The sequence below is a fragment of the Dendrobium catenatum genome, unplaced genomic scaffold (genome assembly GCF_001605985.2).
Source record: "Dendrobium catenatum unplaced genomic scaffold, ASM160598v2 fragScaff_scaffold_949, whole genome shotgun sequence".
Lineage (NCBI taxonomy): Eukaryota > Viridiplantae > Streptophyta > Magnoliopsida > Asparagales > Orchidaceae > Dendrobium > Dendrobium catenatum.
In genome coordinates this window covers 172,661-185,760 of record NW_021319411.1, presented here as the reverse complement: position 1 = coordinate 185,760, position 13,100 = coordinate 172,661, and the positions used below count along the sequence as shown (strand labels likewise).

Genomic DNA, 13,100 nt, shown 5'->3' with positions numbered 1-13,100 from the left:
AAATGTAAAGCATTCAAATAGAAACTATCTTAACATCCTATTCTCCCACATTTGTAACAAATTGAAGATAGATTCTCATATTCAAATTTTTTAAAAAATCTACCATGCAACCCTTCAAACCATATTCCAGTAGGAAGTTTAGAGTTCAAATTAACTCGGATAGATGCTCTATCAAACTCTCTTCTTCCCCACCTAAACATATTACCATCTAATAGTAATGGAGTTCCAATCCTAGAGACAATTATAGTGATATTGGACTCATCCCAACAGTGAAGGGGTAAGTGAGGAAGACGAACCCATAATGGGGAAGAAACGCCCTCCAATGAATTAGAAGAGAAATTGGGAGACCATTTGTCTAACCCAATTGCAAAACCTCCTACGAACCAAAGTCCTCCATTGAGGACTTCTTCTATAGCTTCATGAGATTGAAAGGAACATAATAGCCAATCTAGGCCAAGCAGGGTTATGTGAAATCCTCCATATTTCTTCCATTGCTTTCTTAATTCAATGGAACATTTTGAGAAAGGAACATCTTTTGCAAGAATTTTAACCACCAAAGATTTATTTAAAACTTGAATATTGGATTTTTCTTTCTCCATATCCAATTTAACCACATTTGTATCTTCATTCTCATCCTTATTTTTATTCCAAGTAATTTTAATGTGTGGTTTTTTGATCCACACATTTGAATTATCCAAATTTGAAGAAGAATTAGGATTATTGATATTGAGGTCAATATCCTTGTTGTTCTTCATGATATCAACAAAAGTACTCTTTGAAGAAGAAGCTTCTTTGTCATTTGCACCAAACAAAGAATTCAGTGAAGGAGATATAGGTAAATTGTTAGAAATTACCTCTTTTCCTTTACTCAAATCTGGCAAGGCCTTATGTTTTGCCAACAAGCCTCCTTCTTTGATCACAAGAGGAGATTCTAAAACACGAAAATTGTGAGGGGATATGCATTTGAAGGAGAATCTACCTTTTGAGTACAACATGATTGGACTCACGGTAGATAAAATGGCTTTGGTGTTCCGATCATCCGTAGATGATCGGCCACCTTCTACCATCTCCAATTGAAGCAACTGAAATCTTCAAGTTCTTCTTCAAAATCCTTCCTTGATTTGTGGAGCTTCTCTCTTTTGCCCGTGGTTCAAGATTGTATTAGCTGGATTTGTATTTTTTTCTCATAAATTCATTACATGATAAAAAGATTCATCTTTGTTATTAATTAGAATAGAAGTAAATTAGTAAGCAAATAGTTTCTTTTAATCTAAAGAGGTAACTCAAATGTTTAAAAGTTAAAAAAATTGGTCAATAAATCAAATTAACAAAATTTGTTAATTTTAAATATCTCAAAATAGAATACTCACAAACACATAAATTTATAAACTATTCAAATTTGAAATTGCATTAGAGATCAATCAAAATAAAATACATAAATAAAGTTCTTTCCATTAATTTTTTTCAAAACATTTTTTTATTAGTGCCACTAACTTGATCCCATCATGCATGGGTGCAAAGTTTCTAATTATGGTGCCACGCTCTCTAGATAACTTTGATTGTTGCTCTTCAATGATCCTATTTAAGCCCTCCTGAATGAATATTCAATTCTTACCTTTTGTTTAACAATATTCTTCTAATGCTATGCCTTTATTTAGACCCTTTTTCTTGCATTCAAAATACCGATAAAATAAAATGTAAAGAAAAAAAAATCTACATTATACTATATAGCCTCATATCAAATGAGGAAAAAATATTTATAGGGTTAGTGATAGATTAGTTTTTAATTATTAGTTTTACTATTGATAAACTTAATTTTTTTCCTAAATAGTCAATAAGAAGAATTAATAAATAGGAGTTACTTTGAAGCAGTATAGAAACTAATTTCACAAATGTCTTAATTAAGACAAACTTAATGTGTTATTTTTAATCAAGCTTTCCGATCAAACAAAAATACCTTAAAAATTGAATAATTAGAAAAAAATTGAATGAAAGAGTTTACAAATTTTTGGTTGACTCCCTCAAATGCTTTTTTGGATCTCAAAGTATCTACTCTTCAAGGTTAGATGGCTTTACGGATCTTAGAGGAAGAAGTGAAATAGCTTGAAAAGACTTTTGATTTTACCTTATTTGGTATGTTTCCTTTGAGCAGACATGTGCTTGATACTATTTAGAATTTTTTTTACCCTTAAGCTTAATTGTGATTTTTGGGTAACCTTGTTGGATTAATGATCAGTGTTAATCAAGTTATCAAATGATTGTGAGTATGGAATGGTTTTTATACATAGCATGTATTACGTTAGCAATTATTTTATGAAGCTAATTAAATGGTCTCCCTTTTTTATATTTAAGAGGAATCCCCAATCATTTTCTTTTAGATTTCCTTTGTTGATCTTCAACTCCCTTTTTTTCCAATTGCATTCTCCTCGATCTGGATACTTTGTATGGCAATCCAATCCAAATGGTTAATTCAATTGCTATGGGTTCTAGACCATTGGTTGCTAGCATTCTTGTTAAACAGGAAATTATAAAAAAGTATCCCGAATCAGTTTTGCTTGGATTGAAGAAATATGGATATATTTAGAAGGTGATTTTTTAAGATTTACCTAGCTTTCTTATCATTCCATAGCGTTGGGTCATAAAAAAGTTGAATATCTTATTTTACACCTCTAAAGGAAATTTGTTATTCCTGAACCAAGTCTGAACACAGATAATGGCCATGTTCCTTTTGAGGATTATGATAAGATGTTTTTGAATTATCATAATTCTACTCTTAATAATGTGCATTTATGAATGGCTCCTTGATTTGTTCTATTAAACCTCCTTTTGAATATGTTTTTGTTAACACAAACGTTGATTCACCTCTAATTACTTCCTCTAGTACTAATTATTTAAAAATCTTTGATAAAATGGTTAAAATTAATCTTATTTTTGATATTTTTGGTCAGAATTTAATTTCTTTCTTTGTTGGTAAGAGTTTGTTGAATGATGGATGTTATGTTGTGTGTAATATGGTGGCTTCTAGTTATAATCCTATCATTGATTCTAATATTCCTATTGAAGGACTAGATGTTTCTAATAGTGTCCCTATTATTGATTTACCTATTCCGCCCATGTCGGATGCTGTGTTTATTAACTTGGATGGTGTGTTGCATATGGATTTGCACATTCATGACCCTGTTGATCACTCTGATTGGATTGAGGAATTCATAGGCAATAAGTGTTGTGTTGGGAATATAGAGGTAGTTGTTCTAATATATCTTTAGAGAATTTTGATTTAAATGTGATTAAAATTGAGAAAGTTGGATTCCCTATTATACAATTCCATTAAAACCATAGGATTAGATTGTAGAAAATTGAAAGTGGTGGCTAGATTAGTTCTTAATAAGCATCCTAAAATAAATTCAAGAGATATCGATGTATTATGATTCATTAAGTGAATTCTTATTCTTTGAAAATATTTCAAATAATATTAAAATTATTTAAAAAGAATTAGTTAGTTAAAATAGATGAAGGTTGTTACATATTTAAGGCATTTGCAATTTTGTACTTCTCCAGTCCTCTTTGTCACCACCATCCATCTCTTCTTTGTCATCCCACTCCTATCCTCCATAAGTTGTGTAAGTCAAGCAGGCTCTTGAGTCAGCTTCTACTCAGGATAATAGAAACCTCATTGTCCAAGCTTAATGACCTAAAGAGCTAAGCATGAGTCTACCTACTCTAAACTCATTAGCTCAAGAGATAGCTTGTTAAAAATATTAACATAAATTTTCTTTAAATATATAACCTTTTAAGAATTTAAGTACATAGTTGTTAAAAATATTTAAAAATTATATCGAACATCTTTATGAAACTGATTTCTTATCATTTTTCTTCTAATTTTTAATTTTTCTTTTTTCTTACAATTTTATTATAGCAATAGCTTGAGCAAGACTCATTTTCTCCCTTTCATAATCAATGAATGAGTTCATTAACCAAATCAAACTTGATAAGTTAAGTACTAATTTGAGCTTGAAGTTGAATATTTAATCAAGCTCAAGCTCAAAGCCAGCGGTGACACAAGCTCGACACGTGCCGTTTACACCCCTAACTCCGATACATTCAAAATTGAACTAGTTTAAATAATGACTAAAAATTCTACCATAATTATAAAATCTAAATGGTTGTACTAGGATGCTACCAATAGAAAACACTTCTCACAGAAGTAATCCATTTTTCTCAAAACATGATTCCCATATTTAAGCAAAATAAAACATATAACTTAATAAAAAAATTATTTAAATAAATGAAAGTTATTGATCAAAAAGTATAATTTTCATCAAAAAATCCAAGTCACTACCCTTTGTGGCTCAAAAAGATTTTTGTAATTAAATTGCATATTTTTTAAAAAGTATGGATTTATTTAATTAAGTCAATTATTTAATTTAGTTAGGAATTAAAATTAATTTTAGACACTAAAAAATCAAAATTCTTAAATTTTTTTTTTTTGAAACATAAATTAAGTTTTAAAAAAACTATTATTTTTAACTATTTACACTAATCAAAATTAACCGTTAGTTAACATGGGGTCATATTGTGGGTCTAATAATCAGATAGTGTTACTTTTTTTTTAAAGAAATGCATAAGATTGCATTAATAATAAGAAAAGAAAAAAGGAACAACTAAACACTATCATTACTAGATTCCTCCTTTAAAATTGACAAAAAAAGAGGAGGAACCTTTTTTTATGCTGATATCTTCCCACATAAAAAAAACTCAAAATGCCATAATTAGCACATAAATCCGGTAACTTATTACGTCTTTTATCAACACAATTGAAAATAATTTGATCAAAACCATAAAAAAGTTCCATATTACCATGCTTTGTAGTCCCCTTTTGTTGAGATTTTTGCAAGAGCTTCATCACATTAGCATTGTCTCCTTCAATAATAATGCCCTTATATTTGAACATCCATTCCTTGATCACCTCCTTGACAGATTGAGTAGCAAGAAACTCCAATGTAGAAATATCACAATTTACATACAGTTCACCAGAAGCCAAGAGAAATCTACTTTTGTAATCACGTACTACCCCTCCTATTCCAACTTTATAGGAAGGTAGTAAGGATGCATCCACATTGACCTTAAGCCAATCGGATGGAGGGGGATACCAATGAATGTTAGGCAACCTAGATGAACGATTAATATCCCATATACCCGAGATTTTACTAGAACCTTGAGCCATAAATGAGGAAAAACTCACTGCTTTAGCTCCAATAACTGAAGAAATTTCTTCTTTACCATTATGAATCAAGTTGTTCCTGGATTTCTAAGAGAAGAACACCACGTTACAATATAAATTGATCATAAATGATCTTTGTTTAGACATCCAGTTGCTGCACTCTGTCAAGGAATCAAATATAGGAAATTGAAATCCCCATTTCCCAATTTGAAGAATAACTTCTTTCAGCTTTGAGCATCTAGCCACAACATGATCTATGTCTTCATCTTCTAGACAATTTCTTGAACAGAGGTTACAATTATGTAATCTTCTATGTTCTAGCAGTTTGTTAATGGGAATAGAATCATTGAAAATTCTCCATCACAATGTATCAACCCTTGGGTTCAGTTTTGAATTTTTAATCCAACTCCAGTATTGCTTTCTACCAATATGAATATTAGAAATTTCAGAGATCATTGCAGAAATAGATTTGCCATTTAGCTGACGTAATAATTCTATCTTGTCTTCAATTGACTCATTATTAATATTAATTTGAGCAACTAAGTTAACAAGATCATTTCCCATATGTTATCTCATTGCTTCCTCATTCCATCTTCCATCAATGATAATATTGGAAACCGGAAAATTGCAGCCATCGTTTGGAATTATAAACGTTGGCCATTTGTTGAAACTTTTGTCCAGAATCCATGTATCATTAAATACATGAATGTCCACTCCATTGGCTACATTCCATCTAATAATTATGCTAAGAGACTTCCTTCAGCAATGATCTTCCAAGCTGAAGATCCCATCCTCCTTATAACTCCTTCTTTCAGTACATTCCCATATCTCGGGAAAAGAGCTTTGTGAACCAGAGAATCCTTATCAACCATGTATCTCCAAGCCAATTTTGTTCTCAAGGGGCCTACAATATTTGAGCAAGAGTGCAGCCCTCTTCCTGCCCGCTCCAAAGGAAAGCACATGACATTCCAATTGACATAATGAATGCCATGTTTACCATTAGATTTGTTCCAAATATAATTTCTGCATATCTTGTCAACTTCTTTAAGAATACTTTTAGGCACCATAGAATTTGTACAATAAAAAATTATAAAAGATAAAAGGATAGATTTAGCCAACAAAATCCTTCCTTCCAATGAAATCATCCTTCCTCCCCAACTAATTGTCATCTTCAAAGCTTTATAAATAATAAAATGGAATTCTTCTTTAACAAGTCTTCTTGTGGTTAACTTTATACTAAGATAATTCAGTTCTTTAGAAGCCTTGAACCACTTGAATACAATAGAATACCAATAGTGTCCTCTCTTTGTTTCAATGCATTAGAAAGAAATTGAGCACAAAGAATAAAAAGAAAAGGAGACAAGGGACATCCCTGCCTAAAACCACTCTTCCCCTCTATCCAATTAGATTGATTACCATTGAGAAGAATAGAGAATTTTGAATCTTGGACACATTCCAAAAAAAGGCTAGAGAATTTAGAAGGAAATCCAAAATACTCCAAGGATTTCCTTAAAGTAGTCCATCCCATTAAATCATAGGCCTGCTCCATATCTATTTTGAAAGTTACCAGTCCTTTTAAAGATTTAGAATGTTTGAGTCTATGCATAACCTCTTGAGAAATTAACACATGATATGAAAGAGATCTACCTTTCAAGAATGCAGCTTGTACTTCTGAGATCAATTTAGGAATAATCAAGGACATCCTGTTCAAAATGACCTTATAAACCATAGTACATAAGCTTATCAGTCTAAAGTTAGAAGAACCAAGGGGTTAGAGACTTTAGGAACAAGCACAATAATTATTTCCTTCCAATTAGGATCCATAACCGAAGAAACCAGAAAAGCATTGATAGCATTCCAAAAATCAATTTTAATAATCTCCCAATAAGCTTTTAAAAAAGAAAAAGGTAATTACATCATTACCTGGAGATACATCGGTGCCACCGATCTTGATCACTTCCTCCACTTCATTCAAAGTGAAAGCTTTGTACAAAAAATCTCTATCTCCATCATCAAGGGATGTCCACGGATTTGGCAAGTCTTCCATGCTGCAATCTCTACTCTTCCACTTTACTTTAAAGAAATTGAAAATCACATTTTCAATACTATGCTAATCTTCCAGATCTCCCCTTCTTCATTTTTTATTTTTGTTATGAAATTAGAATTTCTTCTGGCTGAAGCAAAAGTCTGAAAAAGCTTTGAATTTTGGTCCCCTTCCATCATCCACTTTACCTTTGCTCTTTGTCTCCAACAAGTCTCAATTCTATCAAGAGTAGAATTAAGCTCCTCCACCTCGTCTTAAGAATTTAATATGCTTGACTTTTAACTTAGGAGATTTAGACATCAATCACATCTAACATCATATAATGAATTTGCAAAGATCCGTGATACCTTAATATTTATAATTACTTTTTTTCCTATCTTATATCTTTAAATGGCATTGTGCCAATTTTGTATCATTACATGCCTTGGACCTAACTAAATTTCTACCCTATTTTCTTATTTATATTCTTTTATTTTATTTAATCCTATGGTTGATGTATCCTAAGCAATAGATTAGAAAAGTGGAGGGTTGTATTAGGTAGTCAACAGTAGCATAAAATTTAGTAACCAACCTTTTAGGATATTTTAAAATTTGGTGTCCCCATCACCCCAATGGATTTTAAATGGAATTTAGTAAATCGCATATCCATTATGATAGCTTTAAAGGGCTTGTTTTTTATTTCTAGTTTGTAAAAGTTGTTTCTTCTTTTTAATGCAATTTGCATTACTTCAAAAAAAAAAAAAGTAGCATAAAATTAGTCTTTTTTTTTTTAAGAAATGCAAAAGTTGCATTAAAATGAAAGAAAAAACAACCTAATACAAACTAGGAAGTATAAACTAAAAGATCCTTGATCAAGAGAAAAAGGATCCTTATTGAGAGGAGCATAAAATTAGTCGAAAAATCATAACATGAATGATTTAATATTTTGTGCTAAAGCTAGGAAGTTCTCTAAAATAAACATGTTGTATGACTTGAATATAATGGAAGTTTTATAAAGGTTGGTGCACTGTTTCCTAGGTGTAGTATTAAATATGATGGTTCTCACATCATGGATGGATGTTTGCTAAAAAACTAGTCCAAGAAACGAGAATTATGATAGGAATTTTGAATATAGTTTTTCTTACTTTAAATTTATTGGAATTAATAGATATTATTATTTATTAGAAGATAAATATTCCAAATATTGAAGAAAATGAATGAGTTGGTGATAAGGCTAAAGATAATGATAGCTTTTGAGTTATACTACTGTATTCAAGTAGAAGTTGTACTACAAATGATGTAGGTATAATTATAAATATGCGTTTTAAGAATAATAATGTAGAAATCTATAGAACTAGAGATAGGATTATAATTTCAAAGATTGTTATTGGTGCTAAAATTATTAATGTTGTAAGTTCTTATGCTCCTTAAACCATGTTTAAATATGTGTTCAAAAATAAAAAATTTTGAAAAGACTTAGAAGAATTAATGTTAAATTATATCTTGAAGAAAGAGTTTTTATTGATCAAGATTTAAATGAACATATTAATAGAGTAATAGAAGATTTTAAAAGGATTCATGGTTGCTATGGGTTAGGAACAACTAATGGAAGTGATTGGACCATATTAAAATTTTCTCTAGCTTATGATTTGTAATTGTGAGTACTTTATTTAAGAAAAGATAGGAGCATCTCTTCACTAATAATAATGTATTCAACAAAATTGAAATTGATTAATTTTTTACTAAAAAAAGACAACTTAGATTGCAAAGATTAACAAGCAATTCCAAACAAATGTACATTATTTAAGCAATAATGATTAATTCCAAACAAAAGTATATTTTTTAAGCAATAATGATTATTAGTTTTGATATTTAAGATGATGGCATCAAAATGAAAATTAAAAAATAATATTATCATAGAATTAGATGGGATAACTTATAAATAGTAATAATAATTTTTTTTAGGGTAAAGATAAGAAAAAATATATTTGTTTGTTTATGAGGAAGCTAATTTTATATGAGAAAAAGTAACAAATAATATTAAGAATGTTATGAAGCATGTGCTTGAGGAAGTAAAAGGAAAAAAAATTAAATATTTAAATTGGTGTCTGAGAAATCAAAATGTATAAGAAAATATTTAAAAAAGAAACTTTTAATAATAAATAGTTTATATGAAAAAGGTCCATAAATTATGAAAGATTTAAAGCGGCACACAAGGAGTCTATGAAAGTAATATGAGGTGTACAAAATTAAGCATTAGGTGATTTATATACTAGATTAGAAACTATGGATGGTGAAAGATGTATGTATAATTTATTAAAACAAAAAGATAGTTTGAATGAGATATTTTGATAAACTTTTTTAAGATGGTCTTGAAAATATGAATGGCTTTAGTGACATAGCATCCTAATAAAAGAAATAGATTTTTACTTTATCACCATATTAATAAATTTAAGGTTGGAACGTCTATTAAAAAAATAAAGCATGTAGAAGTAGTAGGACCTAATGTATTCTAATATATATGTGAAAATATTTATTATATAGAGAAATTTCTTTGGTTTACTAAACTTTTTAATATTTTTTTGAAGACTAAAAAGGTGCCAGATAAGTGAAGGAGTGTATTGGTTTTTAATTTTAAGAATAAAGGAGATGCATAAGTATGTGAATTATAAATGATTTAAATTAATATGTCATACAGTAAAATTAAAGGAGAGAGTAATTGAGCATAGGTTATGATGTGATACAAATGCTTACCCAAATTTGTATTGATTCATGCTAAGTAGGTCTTTATTATAAACAATACATTTGTTAAGATACTTTGCTTTAGTCATGGATGTTCCAACTAGACATTTTCAAGAGAATTCTCCTTGCTAGTTACTTTTTGTTGCTAATATTTTTCTAATTAAAAGGATTAGATAGGAAGCTGATAGTCAAGAAAGGAAATTGCTTTGGGAGAGTCTGGAGAAGGGGAGCTGGATTGTTGCTTCTGTATATGGAAGTACTGATAGTCAAGAATGTAAATTGCTTTGGGAGAGTCTGGAGAAGCATTGTTCGGTTGATCTACCTATGGTGGTTGGTGGTGACTTCAACTGCATTCTTTCTCAAGATGAGAAGAGAGGTGGGAGGAAATTCAGCATGTCACAAGGTTCCAAGGATTTTCAGCAATTTTTGAATAATAGTGATCTTCTTGAGGTCAAAGCTTCGGATCCAAGGTTTACCTGGTGCAACAATAAATCTGGTAGTGCTCGGATTTTTGAAAAATTAGACAGATGTCTAATTAACTCCTTGGCTGAACACTTTACAGATTGCTCTTGTCAAACATTTATCTCGCATTGCTTCAGACCATTGTCCGATTCTTTTTGAGATGTTTAAATGAGTGGAAATCATTAAAAGAGATATACGTTATGAGGAAGTTTGGGCTTCTTATCATGGTGCAACAGCTTTAGTAAGGAAGATCTGGAACAGGAAATCTGTTGGTAAACTAGATTCGGTTCTTAATTGGAAATTTAAAAAAGCTCTAAGAGGTCTTTTTTTTTCTGGAGTAGGGAAAAACACAGGAATTTAAATGAGCTGAGAGATAAGTTAAAAAGAGAAATTCTGGAAATTCAGTTAGAGGAATTGGAGAAAGGTATTTCAGTGGAAAGTCTTCAATTGCTTAGATTCAAAATAAATGAACTTTATGTCACTTTAGCTCGTCTCAACGCTTGGTGGAAGCAAAGAGCTAAATAAGGTGGATGGAAGAAGGTGATTGTAATTCTTCCTTTTTTCATGCCTTTGCTAATGCAAGAAGGAATAGCAATTGGATTCATCAAATCAAGAATATGGATGGAGTTATCTCGGAAGAGGAATCTATTACTTCGAAAACTTTTTCTGATTTTTTTAAGTTTAAGTGGCAGCATAGAGTTTTCTCTTTGGATGGGTGGCTGGACCCGTCTAAGATGATTAGCAAAGATGATCAATGTATGTTGGATGCTAATTTTACTAGGGAAGAACTTCAATTGGTGGTGAATAATTCTGAAAGAAATATCTCTCTGGGTTTAGATGGGATAACCTTCTCATTCATGAAAGATTTTTGGAATGTGATTAAGGATGATGTGTGGGCTGCAGTTTTTCAATTCTTGTCCTCTTGTGTTATGGAACAGTCTTGGAAAGAAACTTTGATTGTGCTTTTTCCAAAGATCAAATGTCCTTAAGAACCATCCCATTTCTGGCCTATTAGTCTTTGCATGACTATATACAAAGTTATAGCTAAAATGTTACTAAACAGGTTGGAAAAGGTTATTCATAAAATCATATCGGTGGATCAAGCGGCTTTTGTTAGAGGCCACTCCTTGTCTGATCATGTGCTGGTGGCACAAGAGGTTTTTGATAAGTTCAAATGGTCCAAATCTAAAGCTGGTTTGTTAGCAATCAAGTTGGATGTGGAGTAGGCGTACGATAGCATGGGATGGGATTCTTTAAGGAAAGTTTTCCTTCATTTTAAGTTTCCTCCTAAGTTTATGGAACTCTTATTGCATTGTGTGTTCAATCCAAAATTTTGCATTTTGATTAATGGGAAGAAGATGGATTGGATTGATGGAAAGTGTGGATTTAGGCAAGGTTTCCCTTTATCCCCTTTTCTTTTCATTTTGTGCTCACAAATTCTGTCTGATGCTTTATGTTGAAGGATTAGTAGGGGTATCTCTGTCTCTCGGTTAGCCCATAGAGTTTCTCATTTACTATTTGCGGATGATATTCTAATCTTCTCAGAAGCCAAGGTGAAGGAGGTTAAGAAGTTGAGGAGGATTATAAACAATTACTGTTATTGGACTAGACAGAAAGTTAATTACTCTAAGCCCATGATTTTGTTTGGGAAATATACAAGGAAAAGAGTTCATAAGAAAATAATTAAGCTTCTTAACTTTAAACAGGTTAAGGAGATCAGTTATCTTGGTATTAAAATGGCTTTGAGGAGGTTGAGGCCATCGGATTTCCAGAATCTTTAGATTCAACGGCTGGAAGGCTGAATACATGGGGTTCGAAAAACAACTCTCTGGAAGGTAGATTCATCCTAGTAAAATCTACTTTTTTATCATTACCACTATTCTTGTTATCTCTTTCTCTTGTTCCTTTAAGCATTTTGAAGGAATTTGATAAGATGTGTAGAGGATTCTTATGGAGTAAAGGGGATGGTAATGCTGGAATTCACTACGTTTCTTGGGGCATGCTTTGTAAGCCCAAATGTGAAGGGGGTAGAGGTTTATTCTCGGCTGTTTCAAAATTTGGTCCACTTCGGGCCAAATTTGCTTGGAATTTCCTTAGCAATCCTAATTCTATTTTGAACCAGATTTTAAGAGCTAAATATGGAGAAGATATCTGGTCCTCTTCCGTTAAGACTGGGTGCTCACCGGCTTGGAAAATCATTCTTTGGGTGCTAAGTTTCTTAGAAATGTCGTTAGATGGAGGATTTCCAATGGAGATTCAATCAATTGGATGTATGATTCGTGGATATTGGATAGATGTATTGCTAAGTGGCCTACCTTTGTTAATGTTCAGAATTTTTCTGAATTCTCTCTTAGCTCCTTCATTTCTGATGGCCAGTGGAATTTTGACAAGTTGAGAGAAGTTTTTGGAGTTCATCTGATTGAAACCATCTCTAGTATCCTGATTGATGACAACAGGCAAAGTGATTGGTTGGAACTTATCGGGAAGTTTTTCGGTAAGTCTATCACTGCATTGGCTTCTTTAGCAGCTATGGATCATGAGGAGAAGATTACTCAATGGAATTGGATGAGGAAGCTGAAGTTGAAACCAATTATTGATTTGTTTTGGTGGAGAGTCTGTAACAATTCATTACAAACTTATTCATTTCTTGTG

At 31.4% G+C, this 13,100-nt stretch overlaps 1 protein-coding gene across 1 annotated transcript in view; it reads left to right on the top strand.

The window, feature by feature from the left end:
* Positions 1-12,229, top strand: part of LOC114580329 — a 13,168-nt gene extending 939 nt beyond the window's left edge. Inside the window, exons 2-8 of the mRNA XM_028697510.1 lie at positions 3,064-3,242; positions 10,164-10,456; positions 10,638-10,734; positions 10,936-10,988; positions 11,512-11,670; positions 11,911-12,010; positions 12,155-12,229. Coding sequence (XP_028553343.1) covers positions 3,064-3,242; positions 10,164-10,456; positions 10,638-10,734; positions 10,936-10,988; positions 11,512-11,670; positions 11,911-12,010; positions 12,155-12,229 — 956 coding nt within the window. The remainder of the gene's footprint in view (positions 1-3,063; positions 3,243-10,163; positions 10,457-10,637; positions 10,735-10,935; positions 10,989-11,511; positions 11,671-11,910; positions 12,011-12,154) is intronic.
* Positions 12,230-13,100: the final 871 nt, after the last annotated feature.